The sequence below is a fragment of the Microcaecilia unicolor genome, chromosome 10 (assembly GCF_901765095.1).
Source record: "Microcaecilia unicolor chromosome 10, aMicUni1.1, whole genome shotgun sequence".
NCBI lineage: Eukaryota > Metazoa > Chordata > Amphibia > Gymnophiona > Siphonopidae > Microcaecilia > Microcaecilia unicolor.
This window is the reverse complement of record NC_044040.1, coordinates 37,046,335-37,066,791: the sequence shown is the minus strand read 5'-3', so window position 1 is coordinate 37,066,791 and position 20,457 is coordinate 37,046,335. Positions and strand designations below refer to the sequence as shown.

Sequence of the window (20,457 nt, the reverse complement as noted above, 5' to 3'; positions counted from 1 at the left end):
CCGCACATTGTTCCGCATGTGTATGCTCGTGTAGAGCTGGTAAGACTGGATTTTGGCCACGAGCATAGAAGAATGGTAGGCCTTCCTCCCAAAGGAGTCTAAGGTTCTAGAGTCTTTGCCCGGGGGCGCCGAAGCATGCTCCCTAGAACTCTTAGCCTTCTTTAGGGCCAAATCCACAACTCCAGAGTCATGAGGCAACTGGGTGCGCATCAGCTCTGGGTCCCCATGGATCCGGTACTGGGACTCGATCTTCTTGGGAATGTGGGGATTACTTAGTGGCTTGGTCCAGTTCGCAAGCAATGTCTTTTTTAGGACATGGTGCAAGGGAACAGTGGACGCTTCCTTAGGTGGAGAAGGATAGTCCAGGAGCTCAAACATTTCAGCCCTGGGCTCGTCCTCCACAACCACCGGGAAGGGGATGGCCGTAGACATCTCCCGGACAAAGGAAGCAAAAGACAGACTCTCAGGAGGAGAAAGCTGTCTTTCAGGAGAGGGAGTGGGATCAGAAGGAAGACCCTCAGACTCCTCGTCAGAGAAATATCTGGGGTCTTCCTCTTCCTCCCACGAGGCCTCGCCCTCGGTGTCAGACACAAGTTCACGAACCTGTGTCTGCAACCTCGCCCGGCTCGACTCCGTGGAGCCACGTCCACGATGGGGGCGTCGAGAGGTAGACTCCCTCGCCCGCATCGGCGAAGCTCCCTCCGCCGACGTAGTCGGGGAGCCTTCCTGGGAGGTGGCCGCAGTCGGCACCGCACGCGGTACCGACGTCGGGGACCTCACCCCGGGCGATGGGCCAGCCGGCGCCACGCTCGACGGTACCGGTGGCGCAAGCACCGCCAGTACCGGAGGGGTAGGGCGCAACAGCTCTCCCAGAATCTCTGGGAGAACGGCCCGGAGGCTCTCGTTCAGAGCGGCTGCAGAGAAAGGCAAAGAGGTCGATGCAGGCGTCGACGTCAGAACCTGTTCCGGGCGAGGAGGCTGTTCCGGGCTGTCCAGAGGGGAGCGCATCGACACCTCCTGAACAGAGGGTGAGCGGTCCTCTCGGTGCCGATGCCTGCTGGGTGCCGACTCCCTCGGCGACCCAGAGCTCTCGGTGCCGACGCGGGGAGGCGACCGGTGTCGATGCTTCTTCGACTTCTTCCGAAGCATGTCACCGGAGCTCCCCGGCACCGACGAGGAGGACGTAGAATCCAGCCGTCGCTTCCTCGGGGCCGAGGCCGAAGGAGGTCGGTCTCGGGGGGGCTGTACCGCAGGAGCCCTCAGGGTAGGAGGAGACCCACCCGAAGGCTCACCGCCACCAGCAGGGGAATGGACAGCCCTCACCTGCACTCCTGACGATGCACCACCGTCCGACGACATCAGCCGACGAGGTCCCGGTACCACCGACGTCGATGCAGTCGCCCAATACCTTGGCGCCGATGCAGAGGCCCGATGCCTCGATGCACTCGATGCAGTGGCGGCCAAGGAAGATGGTCTGGACGCTGACGACGTCGATGCACTCGAAGATCCCGGTGCCGATGCCGACGAAGAGCCCGAGAACAACACGTTCCACTGGGCTAATCTCGCTACCTGAGTCCGCCTTTGAAGCAGGGAACACAGACTACAGTTCTGAGGGCGGTGCTCGGCCCCCAGACACTGAAGACACGACGAGTGTCGATCAGTGAGCGAGATTATCCGGGCGCACTGGGTGCACTTCTTGAAGCCGCTGGAAGGCTTCGATGTCATGGGCGGAAAAATCACGCCGGCGAAGTCAAAATCCGAAATGACGGAAAAAGAGCACCAAAAATTTTTAAGGGAGAAAATCTCGACCGAGGCCGAAAAGAGGCCTACCCCGACGACGAAAGAAAACTTATCGGGGCAAAAAGCTGGAAGTACGGGAAGGGGTTGACACGAAACCCGGGGGGGGGGGGTTTCCGGAGCACTTCCCGACACTTTTAAGACTTTTCCGAAGAAAAAAACACGTCAAAAATAAATTTGGACGCGCGAGGTCGACTTTCCGGGGCTCGACACGGCGAAACACGACCGTACCGAGTGCGGACAAAAGAAGACTGGCCGGCTCGAGCCGGTTTCGGGCGGGAAGACGGCCGCGCATGCGCGGTGCGCGCGGGCGCGCGAGGACTAGCAAAGGACTTTGCTAGAGAAGTTTCCGATTGGAGGGGCTGCCGTGGACGTCACCCATCAGTGAGAACAAGCAGCCTGCTTGTCCTCGGAGAATATCCTGTTTCCAGCAGTGGCCAATCTAGGTCACAAGTACCTAACAAGATCCCAGAATAGTAAAACAGATTTTATGCTGTTTATCCTAGAATATACAATGGATTTTCCCAAGTCCACCATAATAATGGTTTATGGACTTTTCTTTTAGGAAATTATCCAAATCTTTTTAATCCCTGCTAAGCTAACTGCTTTTACCACATTCTCTGGCAAAGAATGAAGCTGCAAAGTAGTAAATTTAAAACAAATTGGAGAAAATATTTCTTTACTCAGTGTGTAATTAAACTCTGGAATTTGTTGCCAGAGAATGTGGCAAAAGTAGTTACATAGTAACATAGTAGATGATGGCAGAAAAAGACCTGCACGGTCCATCCAGTCTGCCCAACAAGATAAACTCACATGCACTACTTTTTGTGTATACCTTACCTTGATTTGTACCTGTCCTTTTCCGTGCACAGACCATATAAGTCTGCCCAGCACTATCCCCGCCTCCCAACCACCAGTCCCGCCTCCCACCACCAGTTTTAAAAAAAGGTTTATATAGCTTCCTAAAAGAAAAGTCCATAAGCCATTATTAAGATGGACTTGGGGAAACTCCACTGCTTATTTCTAGGATAAGCAGCATAAAATGTATTGAACTGTTTTGAGATCTTGCTAGGTACTTGTAACCCGGATCGGCCACTGTTGGAAACAGGATTCTGGGCTTGATGGACCTTTGGTCTGTCCCAGTATGGCAAGATTTATGTACTTATGAATTTTATTTTCTCCGATTCGTTTTAAATTTACTACTATATAGTTTCTTTGTGTGCGCCCTAGTCCTAGTATTTTTGTAAAGAATAAACAGACAATTCTCATCCACCCATTCCATTCCACTCATTATTTTATAAACCCCTATTGTATCTTCCCTTACCTGTCTCATGTCCCATCCCCTTTATAATTTTCATCGCCCTTCTTTGTACATTTTCTAATTCCACTATATCTTTTTTAAGATGCGGTGGACATACATTTGTCAATGGTCTAGATATAGAATGATTTTAATATCATGAATTTTCTGTATCAAGTTACAGAGGCGAAAATTCTCTAAATGGTGCCGATAAATAACGTTTAGCGATATTCTATAAATGGTGCTCAATAAGTTAGACTGTTTATTGGATAGCGCTTAGCGCTGGAATCCATGACTACTTGGTGGGGGTGGGAAGAGTGCAGAGAGTGGTCACAACTTCGAGGGAGGGGGAGCTCTGAGCCCTACCTTAACTGTAGCATAACCATTCTGACATTTATGGGAGGCTAAATCAGGCAAGTGAGAAAGGTTTTCATTTCTGGATTCATTTCTTTTGTGGGGTGGGGGATGGGGGAAGGATTTTGAATTTGCCTCATATCTTTTTCAGTTGTAGTTCAAGGTGTAAACCTTTGTGCTTAAATTAGGTGTAGGTTCCCCTTATTCTATAACAATATGCATACTTTGCAGGGACGCCCATGACCCTTGTAAATTTATGTGCGTAGATTTTAATTAATGCTAATTAGCACTGATAATTGATAGTTAAAGCCCAGTCATCGGTGTTAATTGTCTCATTATTCAATTCAATTGTGTGCACAAATTGGGATCCCGCCTAAATTTGTGTGCGCAGTTTAAAGAGCCATTTACAGAATCCGGGGGACAATGTTTAATTTTCTTTCAATGATCTGTGGCCATTGTCACTGAACTTCTTACAATGCAGCATCCGCTGCAGGGCTGGCGTTAGGGGGATGAAAACAGGGCAAATACCCTGGGCCCCCAGGCCGCAAGGGCCCCCAAGCCTGCTCAAAGCTGAAGAAAGAATAGTCTGCCAGTGAGCTTTGGAGCCCCATCCAATATTTCTGATCTAGGCCCCAACATGTATAAAACCAGCTGGGATCAGCCCAAAGTGTTTCTTACACGAAGGTACTTGCAAGATGAAGGATCTTGCAGAGTACAACAAATGCACTGAAGCACTTATAACAAAATGGTCAGATTTGTTTTAAAAAACCCATGAGAAAAAAAGATTTTCATTATGTAATGCAGTGATCTAGTACCGGAGCCCTGGAGAAAATGGAATCTTTTTTAGGCTACACTAACTGCTTTTACTGCAGCCCTGCTAATGAGTTCCAGAGTTCATAAGAACATAAGAATTGCCCTACTGGGTCAGACCAAAGTCCCATCAAGCCCTGTTACTAACATTGACCAGTCCAGGTCATAAGTACCTGGCAAGATCCCAAAAATTAACAAGATGATGCAGTAAAAGCAGTTAACGTAGCCTAAAAGGGCCCCGGTACTAGATCACCGATCTGCATAATAATAATTATTTTTTTTATAACAAGTCTGACTATTTTGGTACTTCAGCTCATTTGCAAGTACCTTCATGTAAGGAACATCTCAGCTGATGCTGCATGGTATGATACCTTTAATTGCACCTAAGTAAAACGAATCCCAAATTCTTAATTTGAATGGGGTATGTATAAAAATGGTGTTAGGATGATTTCTAGAGTTTTACGTAGTCACTGGTCAATCAAATGTTGTAATGGACCAGGGAGGGTGAAACATTTACAGTGGAAGGCTGACCCGATCTCTCTGGAGATGGACGTGGAATAATTTCAAGTGACAATTTTCTTGTGGTTTCAGCTGCTCTGGTTTTATTAAGCAAGACTACTTACAGAGATAGGAAAGTTCCCAGTAAATGCTCTCTATATTTGTGCTTTCAGATAGTTATAATGGCAGTGAAAAGAAAGCTTAGTCCAGAAGGGCACTGCTTTGTGGGAGAGGCTATGCCAGGTTAAGTTCTCCCCTCCGAAGGGACACCACCTTGTAGTGGTGGAGGGGCTTGAGGGGCTTCTGTGTTTCAATGACTCAGAGGGCTATGCTGAAGAGTTACCCATATCAGACAGGCCTCTGAGGAGAAACCAGACAAAGAGTGTCCCAAACTAGGGAGAGTGGAAAGATGGTGACCTGAAGCTTGTACGTTCAACGGCCCAGCTGTCCTCTGAAGTTCTGTTTTTGTTTACTTGAAATTTCCTCTCTGCATTTGCAGTTACCTTAACTGAGAGGAAGGGGAGAATGGGGGGTCAGCCGCCGATGACCAGTGTTTTGTCCCCTGTGCAGCAAGTGTGGGACCGCTGCGCGACAAGCTGCCCACAGATGATTGGGTTGATGAGTCCTTTGATTAGCGCTGGCGAAGGAGCATCGATGCTCTTGGACCTGGAAACAACTTCATCACTCCCGAGTTATTTAACCACCATGTCCAAAGGAGTGGAGGAGTGAGTTAGGAGTGTATGCTGAAACGGAAGTCGTTTACAGCTGAACCCGTGTCAACGGTGCCACTCCTAAACCCATAAGACCTATCAGCTTGGAGTTTTTGGCTCCTGTGGAGGTTACATTGAATATCATCTGGAAGGCGCTCCAGGACCTAACGGTGGTAGTAAATAATTTTGCTTCAGATATAATCTTATTAGTGAGCCACATGGATAATCGAATCGAATCCTTTGAGAATGAAAAATTGATACAGCAAATGAAGTTCTACAGGAGAAGGAAACGGTTAAGATTTTGAAAATGATAATAGACCAGAAAGTTTTGAACAAAATGAATATTATTACAGATGATTAATATTGAGATTGTTGTTTTTCCAGAGTTCTGGGTATGACTCCTAAAGTTTTTTCCTCTGAAATGATTCCTCTTAGTATATTAATTCAAAAGGAGTGAAGCCTGTGAAACTGGGATTACCTTAATCAGTGGGAATTGGATTAGAGATTCAAGTGTTTGTATTGTTAAATAATTTCTGGTTTTAAAAGAGAAAAAAATGAAATCAGGTGTATGATTTCCACTAATATTGGACAATAACTATGCTTCCAATGAAATTAATTGACTATACACTGTCTTGGGTTTGAAGAAGCCAACCAGACGATCAATGTGGAATAATGATTCAGATAAATAATAACTGGGGATAATCAGGTTAATACCACATTTTCTTTGTTTACTGTTGTTTAATTGATCCCCTTGTCTTGTTTCACTCTCCCTATTTATTTTGTGGTCTAAGAAAGAGAAAGATTGTATATAATCCATTTATCTAGTTGAGATTGTTTTCCTCTAATATTGTATTAATGTACAGTCATCTCTGTATTACTGTTTGCAAGTGACCCTTGTAAAATGAAAAATTATAAATAAATGATTAAAAACTGTTTTCCTGCAATTGATTTAGCCTCCCAGAAATGTCAGGATATTCAAGCTAAATGGTCCTGACTCCATCCTAGCACCCAGTATGGCAAAGATATTTACTCATAGTCCCCAGACTTTGACACCAGAAGTGTCTTCTAAAAAGAGATGGTTGTGCTGATTGTTCTGTCCTCCGACAGCCTTGCACTAGTTTATAGCATGGCCCTAAAATGCGTTTAATGCTTTTACTGTTATTCTCACTTCTAAGAATTTTTACTGCTGCAGTCCTCACTGCAAAGATATATGACCAATGCATTGTTTGTAATGTAGTCTCACATGTAATGCAGTTGTCTCTACCTTTCTGTATAAGGACTGTTACTATTGGTCTATTCTGCTGCAAAGACCTCTTCTCGTTCTCAGCCAAGCTTGGCTCTTTTGTCTACCTGCTATTATTTCCTGGTCATTCTTACTATCTCTGTCCTGAGAGGTCAGCCAAGTATGACCTTTCCCTTCAATTGAGGGCTGCCCTCTGGGACCACCCCTGCTACCTGATGGCAGGCTCTGTCCATATTGGTCCCTTTACCTCTTCCTCCCTGGGCCTGTGTGAGCCCCTTCTTGGCCTCCATGAGGCATTCTCCATCTTGCTTCAGACAGCACTTGCCCAGCTAAACTCCTTGTAATGAACTCATTTTTCACCTTGTTAATATCTCTCTAATAAGATACTGCACATTCTAGCCACCCAGCTCTGAACTACTTGTCTCTATTCAACTATTTTCCCACCTCTGCAACGAAACTGCCTTTCTTCAGACTTCTACCTCCAACCACTGATACAGCTCTCAGAATTACGGAGTCTCTGTTGCCTTGGGGCAATACTTCTGAACATCTGACTGTGAGTAAACTATCTATATTTATTCAATAAAGAAAATTTCAGAAAAGAAGAGGCTTCAGGTGTGTGCTGGTGTGCCAAGGTTATACTTCAGGATATTAAGGCTTTACAGATATTAAGTCTTGAGAGACCTGACACTGGTCATGGTACAGCACTCATCAATCTTTTGGCAGCTGTGACCCCAGTTCACAAGGCCACCAAAAGTGCATGACGCTGGCGGATGCATTGACAATGGCATCCTATATAGTGTCTGTCTAGGTTACAATCACAAAGAGTCATGACCCACAGTTTGGGAAGCTCTGTCATAGTACATTGGCCTTCTAGGCAGGGCCGGTCTTAGCAAGTGCGGGGCCCTGGGCAGACAAATTTGATGGGGCCCCACCCTAGCCCCTCCCCACCCTAGCTCCACCTCTCTGAGCTCCAAGGCCCCTCCCACTGAGCTCCAGGGCCGCCACCCCTCCCTCTGAGCTCCCTCTGAGCTCCAGGACCACCCCTCCCTCTCCCTCTGAGCTCCAGGGTCCTCCCTCCGAGCTCCAGGACCATCCCCCCTCCTGAGCTCCAAGGGCCCCCCTCCCTCCCTCCCTCCAAGCTCCAAGGCCTCCCTCCCTCCCTCTCAGATCCAAGGCCTCCCTCCCTCCCTCTGAGGCCTCCCTCCGAGCTCCAGGGGCCTCCCGCCCTCCCTCCGAATTTTAAAAATCATCTTACCTCGTCGGGTTACAGCAGCAGGGAAAAGCGTGCGAGCTCAGTGCTTCAGGAGCCTTCCTTTCTCTCTCTCAGCTCTGGTCCCGACTCCCGCCCTCATTTCCTGTTTCCGCAAGGGCGGGAGGGCGGGACCAGAGCTGAGAGAGGGAAGGGAAGGCTCCTGAAGTACCGAGCAGCTCACACGCTTTTCACTGCTGCCGCCTGCCACCGTACCCCGACGAGGTAACTTAGATGACTTTTAAAATTCAGAGGGAGGGGGACTGGAACTCGGGCGGTTGGGGCGGAGTTCAGGCGCACCGCGCGGGGCCCCCTTGAGCGCAAGGCACTATGCGGTCGCCTCGGTCGCGTCGCCCTAAGACCGGCCCTGCTTCTAGGGGCAGAAGTATGGTGCATTGCTGAAAGTCTCCGTGTTGGTTCTGGAAATAACCTGGATAAGATGTTCACTCTTCACCTTATTCCCAGGAACTGATTGAGCTCACTATACATTTCTAACACTAGAGGCCTCAAAATATACTCACAGGGTCTCCTGGCCTAATTCACAGGAACTGTGCAAACAAGTGGGGTGTTTACTAAGGTGCATTAGCATTTCTAATGCACCTTTAGTAGAGGAGTGTGGTAGCCGTGTTAGTCCACTCTTAAGGTTATCAACAGAAATCAAACAAAATAAAACATGGAAAAGAAAATAAGATGATACCAATAACTTAAGTTATGTCCAATAAAAAAGGTATCATCTTATTTTCTTTTCCATGTTTTATTTTGTTTGATTTCTATTGATAACGCACCTTTAAATGTAAGGCGTGTTAAATGCTAATGCGCCTATACATTTCTATGGGCATGTTAGCTTTTAACGCACATAAACCATTTACACGTGTTAAAAACGCTAACGCGCCCATAGCACACCTTAGTAAATATAGGCGAAGGTGTTGCAAAAATCCAGTTTCCCTGTGAAATGAATCCTAAATGAATAAAATATCATTGCATTTGTCTTCAAATAACTATATGAAAACAAGAAGCTTCTAAAATTGTCAGTATCTTGTATGTTCATTTATAATTACCTGCAGAATGCCAACAAGGAAGCAAAGAGTTCCAGAGACCAACACTCTCTCCGCGTCTCGGTCTGCAACGTTCACCACGGATTTGTTCAGCCCTGTGCTATTACTGGTTATTAGGAAGTTCTCATCAGGAACCATGCTTAACACAACAGATCCAACCATCAGACTGACCACAGGGAAAGGGCCTGCCAAGACAACAGCTTTTTAAGGGGAAGGGCTGCAACAACATACATAACATAGTAACATAGTAGATGACGGCAGAAAAAGACCTGCACGGTCCATCCAGTCTGCCCAACAAGATAAACTCATATAAGCTTTACATATATATTTATTATATTATATTATTTATTTATATTATTTATTATGTTATTTATATATTAAATTATTTATTATATATTTATATTTATATATATTTACATATAGGTAGGGTGTGAGCTGCATATTGTCAATGCATATTGAGCACACACATTTTCTGCCTCTGGGAGCCTATAAGTGGACTAACCTACAATGAAAAGGTATTGGTCACAGCAGTGGCGTAGCAAGGAGGGCTGCCACCCGGGACAGTTCGCCGTTGCACCCCCCCCGGGTGCAGCACGATGACACCCCCCCTCAGCGCATCAACACCCCCCCCCCCGACCCAGTGCCTACCTCCTCAGCTCCCTCCAACCAGCTGAGCACCCTACCTTTAAAGACATTTCGGAAGCCGTGGAGAGGCGAGGCGCAGCGCCTCGCACCTGCAAGTAAAAGAAGCGAGGATCGTCATCATCGGGCCTTCCCTCACGCTGTCTGTCCTGCCCTCCGCTGACGCAACTTCCTATTTCCGCAAGGGCAGGACAGACAGCATGAGGGATGGCCCGATGATGATCCACGCTTCTTTTACTTGCAGGCGTGAGGCGCTGCGCCTCGCCTCTCCACGGCTTCCGAAATTTCTTTAAAGGTAGGGTGCGGGAGCTGGTTGGAGGGAGCTGAGGAGGGTAGGCACTGGGTCGGGGGGGGGTGTCATCGTGCTGCACCCGGGGGGGGGAGCTGGCAGGGAGCACCCCCCCCCCCCCGAGCTGACACCAGGGGGCGGACCGTCCCTCCCACCCCCCTTGCTACACCACTGGGTCACAGACCGTAAAACTTATTATCAGAATTTCTCTATTTTTTCATTGTTTTGGGCCTCATGGTTTCCTACTGCTTTTGTGTGTTTGCAGCTCAGAGTGAACTGGTGTTTACAGAATTACAGCATCATATGTTTATTGATTATTATTTATTTATTTGTTACATTTGTACCCCGCACTTTCCCACACATAGCAGGTTCAATGCGGCTTACATAGTAGTAAGATTATAATATGTAACACAAAGAAAACAGGCTAAGCTTAGCAGAGTAATGGGGATGTGCAGATATTAAAACTTGATATACCACCCAAGCTGACTCACAGAACTGAGTGGTTTACAAAATTAAAATCAAAACAAAAAAGTAAGAAAAGGAACTACATTGATTGAGATAGGAAAGATACAAGAGCAAACACACTAAAACTAGGGAGAAATGGGAGGAAGGGAAAGGGAAGGGAGTAGGCAGGGAAAAGACAAAACAGAGGGAAGGTGACAATGAATTAAATACCTTTCAATGGTCATTCTAAAAAAAAGCCTGCTTAAAAAGATGGGTTTTTGAGGCTATCATAAGACTTCATCTAGTACTATCCAGTGTTTATCATGCTATATGATATTTTCTCCCATATTGTCCAGCCATTGCAACAATCTTGTTCAAGAAGCCACTGCTGGCTTCTCTCAGAAGCTGACATTCTTGCATTCTGAATATGGACACTAGGTGTCACCATTATGTGATGATTGAGCCTCTTTCTTCCCAGGGGCTGCGAGTGCTGACTCCACAACATTCTCATTTCCCAACTGGCATGAGCAGCAGAAATTAGATCTTGGACTCACACTCAGGTATCTTGCACACAGGGTGAGTTTAAGGACAATGCCAGTGAAATAGGAGCAAACTTATCAAAATTATTGGTGGTGCTAAACCCAATGGAAATTACATCTTCCTGGACACAATCAAGGAGTTTGTTCAATATTGGGGATGCTCAAGCACCCATAGCACCCACAGAGCTGGCTCCTATGGCCAGTGAAACACTGGTTTGGGGCGCCCAACTTTAGGGGCTCCGAAAATCTGCCTCATCAGATTGTCCCTTCGCACTGGGGAAAGCATGTTCTTCCCTTCCATACCACTGATCATCTTCCTGGGGGTACCCTATTGACATGAAATGTGAGATAATGTGCTTCCTGTTTCTCCCCTCCCCCCCCCCCCCCCGCAAAAAAATTCACACTAGGTTTCTGCATCCCACCAAACTGCAAGGAGCAGAGCTTGAGACGCTGCATATGACTTATATACCATCTTCACATTACAAAAACATCATAATAAGAATCCAATACATTAATAAAATACAATTATATATGTACCAACCAAAGTTTAACAAAGTGCAGAAGGACACATCATTACAAAAAAAGGAGAGGTGAACAGATGCAGAGACTTTACCAACTGAGATGTGCTTCGATGTTCCCATGATGAAGTATGTCAGAATGGGGAAGAATGAGGAATAGAGACCATATCCAACGGGGACTGCAGCCAGTAAGGCAAACGCCAAGCCTAAAACCATCCAGAAACATTAAAGGGATCAGAAAAGAAAGACTTGAAATATCTGGCAAATGTTGTAAGTATACAGAATGTAAGTTAGATCCTAGAAGCCCTGTGTATTGGGTTTTAAGTTAAAGTTTCAATGTATTTGTTATACTACCCAATAATAATTATCTGGGTTGTTTACAATAAAATAAAGCCTCAATTTAAAAGAAAATAACATACATTTTAAAAGGTAATATTAAAATAAGCATTGAAATAAACGTTAAGATAAAATTAGAATAAAAAAATTATAGCAGATTAACTTACACAATCAGAACACACCCTTCCAACTACCCCCACCATCTGATAATCTAAGGGCCTGTTTTATCAAACCATCCCAGTGTGGTAATGCCAACAAAGCCCATTCATTTTGAATGGGCTTTGTTGGCATTGCCACACGGGAACTGCTAGTGCATCTTGACAAAAGAGGCCCTAAATCTTTAGTCACTTACAATTTACAATAATTCATATTTTTTTTCTTATTACATGTTTATTATAATTAGTACAATCATAGTTTCTGGTGTATGCTGAGAAATGATATTCTTTTATTAAGTGCCAGTAATGATTTCCAATTAGCCAGTGGAAATAAGGGTTAACACACAAAACAAAAATTATATAAAGCAATACCTTATTGCAGTAACTTAATACTTTCCTTGGTTTTTGTTTTTTTTGTGTGTGTGCTAACCTTTATTTCTGTGCAATCAAGTGGACTAAAAAAAACAAACAAACAAGCCACTTTATTATCCAATGTAATTTTGCAGATTTTTTATTATTTATAGACACCATGATTTTGAGATTCCAGAAGGCTCCTGGGTCACAATGAGCCTGTTAGTTAAGGGACATTATTATTCATGAATGAAATACATGTGGTGCAGAGAGTGGTGATGAGAGCAGAGAGTCAAGACCTCCAGTGACCTGGATTGAGATCCAAATTTAAGGGTATTGTGGCCCATAAACTGTAACATTGAAGAGGCTCTCATCCATTATGTAGGAAGTACATGTTAGGTTTAATGGTTTTCCATGCATGTGAAAGAGTATGCATAAAATGCTACATTACATACAAGCATTTTTATTAATTACTATTAAAGCAATGAGGCCCCTTGTAAAGTGTCTAGCTGATAGGTCGATCCATTTCTGTCTATCAACTCACACCTTCACCTTGAAAAACTGCATGTGCTCAACTTTAGACTGTAAGCCACTGGGGGCAGGAACGCTTACCTTTTTGCATATATTCATGGTAAAAACTTGACTACTGTTTTGAGCTATGATTACATTGGAGGCATTGTGAACGCTACCACGAAAAGACCAGATGCTACAGCTTCCTTCCCCTATGGCGGAAAGTGTCAGGCTGCACAGTTGGGCCTCTTCTTACCTTGCAAAGTGCCAACTAGTCCTGTACTGACCCCAGAGATGATGTCATTCAAGATCCATTCCTTTACTCTATATTTGGGCAGCCAGTCCAGCACAGGGAAGAAGGACTTAGTGATCTGCAGAGCCTTTTTAGCTGAACAGCTGTGGGAACAAACACAGGAAAAGAAAGTTAAATCAGAGCCTGCAAGATTGCAGGAGTGAAAAAAAAAACCCAACAACAACCCCATACGCATAAAATATTTCTTTAGGGCACTGCATATCGTCAACATGTCGCAATAACTAGAAACAAATCAGCTAAAATAATGCGACACAAAGCGCAAGAAATAAAAAGCAATGCGAGATTGGGAGGTGGGGCTGGTGTTTGGGTAGTGGGGCTAGTTCTGGGCAAGACTTCTACGGTCTGTGTCCTGAAAATGGCAGATACAAATCAAGGTAAGGTATACACAAGAAGTAGCACATATGAGTTTATCTTGTTGGGCAGACTGGATGGACCGTGCAGGTTGTTTTCTGCTGTCATCTACTATGTTACTATGTTACAATGGGCCACAGAATGAACTACTACGATACAGCAGGGCTGCCCGCACTATGTAGCACTATATACATTTTTGTGTAAATCTTTAGTTTTATTAAGTTACAACATAACAAAATTCTGTACACACAATATTCACTGAATGTAACTGCAGAATAACCATCCAACATTACCCCAATCCCCCCCTCCCTTCCCTTCCAACACTATACAAATGTATTTAACAGCAGTGGGGCCTGCAGGTGTGTATGTTACACTTTTTGAGTGCTGCCACCCCGATCCAATGATGCCAGGGACTCCCTGGTGTTCCCTCCAGGGGCAGAGAACAACAACAAAAAAATGCAGCATTTTTCCAGTTTCCTAATGAACTGCAGACAGATCCTGGAGTATTTCAAGCCCCCCACCCCAGGCCAGCAGTGCCCCTAGGTAAGAAGGAAAGAGCAAACCTGCAGGACTTCTGCAGCCGCTCCCGGAGAGTCTTCGGGACCACTTCCTTCTTCTCGTTCTCCTCCTCAAACGTGGGTTCCGAGTAGATCGATCGGTCCACCAGGTACCGATTATACTCCGGGCTATCCATGGTGCCTGGGGCCAGCTCTGGGAACACAAAGAAACATGCATGTGTAAGAACACATACCTCCGGGTTCAGCTCCTTCTGCTAAAGGAAGCAAACAAAATCTGTTTAATCCGATTTTCTGAAATCCTACAACGTATTGTCTAACTTTTTTCCTCTTCTGTGAGCAGTTCCAGGCTAATGGGTCCTGAATACTTTCTCAGGTACTCTTGCAATTAAAAAAAAAAAAGTGACTTCCTCAGTAGTGGAAAAAAATAATGGATTTTGGCCACAGCACAATTTTTTTTTAATCCCCTAATTTTTTTTCTGGGTCTGGATCTGTTCCATTTCTATTGTACAGCCACATCCTTCCCAAATTCTTAAAAAACAAAAAAACAAAACCAAGATCCCCGACTTCAGAAGCATATTATTGGCATAGTTGCGCTCTTTCAGATGACCAAATATATAGTCAAATTAAGCTACTCATCTTAAACCAGTGCCAGCCAAACCTGAAAAATCTAATCAAAAGGAAAGTTTCCCAGCCAGCTAGTCAGGCAGCCTTTCCCCATACCTGCAGCCTCTCCGGTAGCCTTCCCAGCCAGCCTGCCCTTATGGACTATATAGTCCCAGCTGACTCTGTTTATGGGGAAACAGAGACATCCTTCTCCAGTTTGGGTGAGACTGTACCTGTTCTGCATTACCCCCCCACCCGCCTGCTCATCTTGAATTCTCAACGGGGCGGTTTGTCTTTTGCCAGAGTGCAGAGCAGCACTAAAATAAGGATTTTTCAAACAGAAAAAGAAATTAAGAAAGCATTAAAAAAAAACCCTTCTTTTTCACCAGTCTTATGGTACGAATTTAGCTGACCATTGCTGAACAATATGGGTTTATGTAAACCAGGTTGACTTGAGATTTTATTTATGCCATTATTTGTGTCTTCTTTTCTGTACGCTTAGATTTTAAGATAATGCGCAATATAAATATTTGTAAATAAATGAATAAGTAGGTGCATTAGAATTTAGATGATGCTAATATTTTCCCCAGCCCTCCAAAGCAAATGACACAGATAACCAGCATTTATAGTTCACTGCTCTTCACCTTGCTAAAGATTTTGGGGTTTTTTTTTCTTTCTTTTCTTTTGCATTCACACTGCATATTGTTATTAGTGAAAAACTGATCGTCCTAAATACAAGATTTACAAAAAAATGATACCTGGGAATGTAAAACCAATACATACAATACTTGTGATGGGATTAATTTTCCAGGTGTCATGGTGGTCCTGCAAAACAGATATTTTCAGCAAAAAAAAAAAAAAAAAGAACCGCAGACCGCAACCCTCCCCAAATTTTCGATCCTGTTTCTCTGCAAGTGTAGTTTTGGGATCTGTACAGGAACAACCATTTCAGTTCGTTTTAGGGAACATTGGCTTCCCCCCCCTCCCTGATTTTCATTCATTTTTGGTTCGTGTTACAGATTCGTGTTAATAAGAAAACAATTAAACGCATGTTAGTTAATTCACAAGCTAATGCACGTCAAATCAATTTTGCTTGCAGTAAAATTTTAAGGTGCTTTGACAGGTCAAATGCGCACTAAGAATTGTACATCCCTAAATTAGCTACCTTATTGCTGGAGTATTGTAAGAATTATGAAAAAAGGGGAGAGGGTGGGGGGGGGTTGTTTTGAGGGGAGTGGGTATATATAAATAGTTTAAATGTTACAAGAAACATTATCGATAATATATGAAGTTTTCATTAGGGGTCTGTGTGTATAACAGATGTTTAACTGAGAGGAATCTGCATGGTTTATGCTTGCAAAGATTTCAGTTGTAATATGTGGATTCCTTCAATAAAGATTCTTGTTAAAAAAAAAAAGAATTATGAAAAAGCGTTGCCATTGAAGAAAAATTTTATATATATATATATATATTTTTTTTTTTTTAGTTACTTTTTTTTTTGGGGGGGGGGGGAAGACCCTGTGCAGTCTCAAACAGTCATGTAAAGTAACGTCTTTAAATTATTCTTACACTGATTCTAAAACTATTGCAAACTACAAAGAATTGAATTTTCTCCAAAATATTTCTCAAAATACTATGGTCTTGTTAGTCCATGGGGGATTTGAAAGTGTCTGTATCTTTGCGTTGTTTGTACCCCAGCCTTACCTTGGAGACAGACTGAGACGTGCTGTAAGTAAGACGGTTCATACACAGGCCACAGTCAGAGGAGCACACACGAAAACGGACCAGTTCCTGCAAGCAACAGACCACCTAAAGGTTGGTTATTTTGCCTGAAGGGGATCACTGACTTACTGATTGGCTTCCCTTGCTAACACTAACATAAATGAAAACGTATAGTAGACTATGGGACATGTTAAACTGAAAGTGCATTTATCAGGTTTACTAAATGATGTTACCGCATGCTAAGTTATCTTGCAGTAAATGGCTCCCATTGTATAAAATAGGACCTACAGGAAATAACCTGAGTTAATGCATGTTGGTATACATAACCCTGTAACATCTTTTAGTAAATAAAGCCCTAAATATTGTACTTTATAGGTACAAACAATATAAACTAATCTTATATATTGAGTCTATATATTTAAACATATTTTTCAGTTAATTTTAATATCAGCTATAAACAGAATATAACTGTGATGTGTTTTCTTTTTCTATTACTAAACACCTTCTAAGAACATAAGAAGATAAGCATTCCATACTGGGGCAGACCGAAGGTCCATCAAGCCCAGTATCTTGTTTCCAGCAGTGGCCAATCCAGGTCACAAGTACTTGGCAAGCTCCCAAAACAGCGAAATGAAGTTTTTGTTGCTTATCCTAGAAATAACCAGTGAATTTCCCCAAGTCCATCTTAATAATGGCTTGTGGACTTTTCTTTTAGGAAAGTATCCAAAACTTTTTAAAACCCTGCTAAGCTAACTGCTTTTACACATGCCAGAGTTTTATTTCACATTGAGCAAAGAAATATTTTCTCCAGCTTGTTTTAAATTTACTTAGTAGCTTCACTGCATGCTCCCTAGTCCTAGTATTTTTGGAAAGAGTAAACAAGCGATTTACATCTACCCATTCCACTTTCACTCAGTATTTTATAGATCTCTATCATATCTCCCCTTAGTTGTATTCTCCAAGCTGAGAGCCATAGCCGCTTTAGCCTTTCCTCATAGGGAAGTTGTCCCAGCCCCTTTATCATTTTTTGTCACCCTTCTCTGTACTTTTTCTAATTCTGCTATATCTTTTTTAAGATTCGGTGACCAGAATTGCACACAGTATTCAAGGTGCATTCTCTAATGTTATAAATTGTTTATCAGGCTTGAAAATAACTAAAATAGCCTTTTCTCTAATTCCATCTTACCTTAAATAAGACAAGACAGCATGACACAGTATGGGTTTGTGGGCACTCAATTATATTCTAGGCACACAGTAGAGAGCTGGCCAAGGGGAGAACAATGATGTGGAGGTTTTTTTGTGGCTGGGATAATGGGGAATGAGATGGGGTCAGCTAATTCCAGTGATATCGCATACTCCAAAGACCTGTGCACATCTGGCCATATTGATCATTTATCTGGGAGATAATGACATCACCGTGCTAAGTAATGTGGAGTTGGTACAAAAGATACAAGGTGACTAATGATAGCAGGATTCCTCCTGACAACACAGATTGTCTGGCCCAAAATCATTCTATGAAAAGTATGGAGGGGCAAAAGATCACCTAGAGCGGTTGGAAAAAAAAACATGGGAAAAAGTTAAATACATGGATGTTCAAATTTATGCAGTCCATTGATGGAAGTTATATAGGTCATGACCTCTTAGTTGACTGCTGCTCAAGGTTATATAGACCCAAAGGATCACATCTATTGAATGTAGACATTGATATTTTCAACACCAAAATACAGGATGTGTTGGAAAGTACCAGTTTTTTTTCTGTGCTTCCTGTGAACTACCTCAGGGTTAATGAGAACATAAGAATTATTTGTTGCATTTGTATCCCACATTTTCCCACCAATTTGCAGGCTCAATGTGGCTTACAGTATGCCGTGATGGCGATCGCCATTTCCCAGTGGCGTAGCCACAGGTGGGCCTGGGCCCACCCACTTAGGGCTCAGGCCCATCCAACAGTATCACATGGTAATGAAAATGCTGCTCTCCACAATACTGGCACCTTCGCATGCTCAGTTTTCAGCGTATGCCTGCTGCAGACTACCAAGGTGGAGACTGGAGAGAAGCATTTTCCCACCAGCTGAGATATATTTTTGATGTGGGGGTGGGGAAGAGAACATTTGGTGCCCACCCACTTCTTGCCTAGGCCCACCCAAAACCTGCTGTCTGGCTACGCCCCTGCGGCATTTCCATATAGAGAAATACAAGCGATATTACATTGAGGTGTATAAATGGTAAAGTAGAGTACACAGTGGTATTACATTGAAGTTCCTAAATGATAAAGTGAATATAGAATAAGTTAGACAGTCAAATATAGAAAGTTCATTTCCGGTGTGTGAAATAAAGTGGTAATGTGTGTTGCATAGCTTTCATTAGTATCATGTAGGTTATCAATCTGGTGCGGAGATTTTGGTTTTGTCTAGTTCATTTAGAGTCTAGTATTTAGGATGGATCATTATGGTATGCCTTTTTGAACAGGTTGGTTTTCAGTAGTTTTTGGAAGATTGCTAGGTCGTGCATCATCTTTATGGCCTTTGGTAGTGCATTCCACTGTTGCACTCTTAAGTAGGAGAAGCTGAATGCATATGTGGATTTATATTTAAGTCCTTTGCAGCTGGGGTAATGGAGATTCAAGAATGTGCGTGCTGATCTTTTTGTGTTTCTGTTTGGCAAGTCTATGAGGTCTGACATATAGACCGGGGCTTCGCCATAAATGATTTTGTGGACCAGGGTACAAACTTTGAACGCAATTCATTCTTTTAGTGGGAGCCAGTGTAGTTTTTCTCTTAAGGGTTTGGCGCTTTCGTATTTCATTTTTCCAAACATGAGTCTAGCTGCTGTGTTTTGGGCAGTTTGGAGTTTCTTAATGATTGGTTCTTTACATCCAGCATAGATGGCATTGCAGTAGTCTAGGTGGCTTAGCACCATTGATTGTACCAGGCTGTGGAATATTTCCCTTGGGAAGAAAGGTTTTATTCTTTTGAGTTTCCACATTGAATGGAACATTTTATTTGCTGTAATTTTCTCATGGCTTTCCAGTGTGAGATTTCAGTCAATTGTAACTCTGAGAATTTTCAGACTGTCTGAGATAGGAAGGGTGTAGTCTGGGGTGTTAATGGTGGTGGGTTTGTTCGTGTTATATTGTGAGGAGAGAATGAGACATTGTGTTTTTTCTGCATTGAGCTTTAGTTGGAATGCATCCGCCCTGGGTCAGACCGATGGTCACACACTGGGTCAGACCGATTGTCCATTTAGCCCAATATCCTCCTTTCAATAGTGGCCAATCTAAATCACAAGTACCTGACTGAATCCCAAGCTATGAAGTCTCAGGGATAAGCAGTGGTTTTCTCCATGTCTACCTTCATAGCAATTTATGGACTTTTCCTCCAGGAACTTGTCCAAACCTTTTTTTTAACCCAAATATAAAAACTGCTTTTACCATATCCTCAGGCACCAAATTTCAGAATTTAACTTTTTGTTGAGTGAAAAAAGATTTTCTCCTATTTCCTTTAAAAGTAATACCATGTAATATCATGGGGTGTCCTCTCCTCTTTTTACTTTTTGAAAGAGTAAACAATTGATTCATATTTACCCATTCCACTCCACTTAGGATTTTGTAGACCTCTATCTTATCGCCCCTCAGCTATCTCTTCTCCAAGCTGAAGAGCCTTAACCTTTTAACCCTTCCCTCATATGGGAGGAGTTTCATCCTCTTAATCACTTTTGTTGCCTTTTGAACCTTTTTCTAATTAAGCTATATCTTTTGTGAGATACAGTGACCAGAATTGCATACAATACTCAAGGTGAAGTCGCACCATTAAGTGATACAGAAGCATTATAATATTCTTTGTCTTATTTTCTATCCCTTTTCTAATAATTCCTAACATTTTGTTTGTTTTATTTGGCTGTCACTATACACTGAGCAGAAGATTTCAATGTATTGCTCACAATGATACCTAGATGGATGGTGATTCCTAATGCAATCTGAAAGCGGTTTACGAACTGACCAATTTCTGGAAACTGCTAAAGACCCATCTCTTCAACAAGACCTATCACAAAGACCAAGACATCTGAATTTCTCACATATACCCTGAATGTAAAATACTACCTTCTGTTTTTTCTTTTTCCTACCATTATGTACCACATTACCATGCAACCCAAT

General features: G+C 43.3%; 1 protein-coding gene across 2 annotated transcripts in view; it reads right to left on the bottom strand.

Annotated features, from left to right (window-relative positions):
* Window positions 1-14,739, bottom strand: part of LOC115478828 (pendrin-like) — a 60,335-nt gene extending 45,596 nt beyond the window's left edge. The window contains exons 1-5 of one of the 2 annotated variants that reach the window (XM_030216442.1): window positions 14,700-14,739; window positions 14,025-14,172; window positions 13,054-13,193; window positions 11,541-11,651; window positions 9,017-9,198 (exon numbers count right to left, since the gene is read on the bottom strand). In XM_030216442.1, the coding sequence (XP_030072302.1) occupies window positions 9,017-9,198; window positions 11,541-11,651; window positions 13,054-13,193; window positions 14,025-14,155 (564 nt within the window). In that variant the 5' untranslated portion in view covers window positions 14,156-14,172; window positions 14,700-14,739. The other variant, XM_030216443.1, reaches the window with a different exon arrangement.
* Window positions 14,740-20,457: the final 5,718 nt, after the last annotated feature.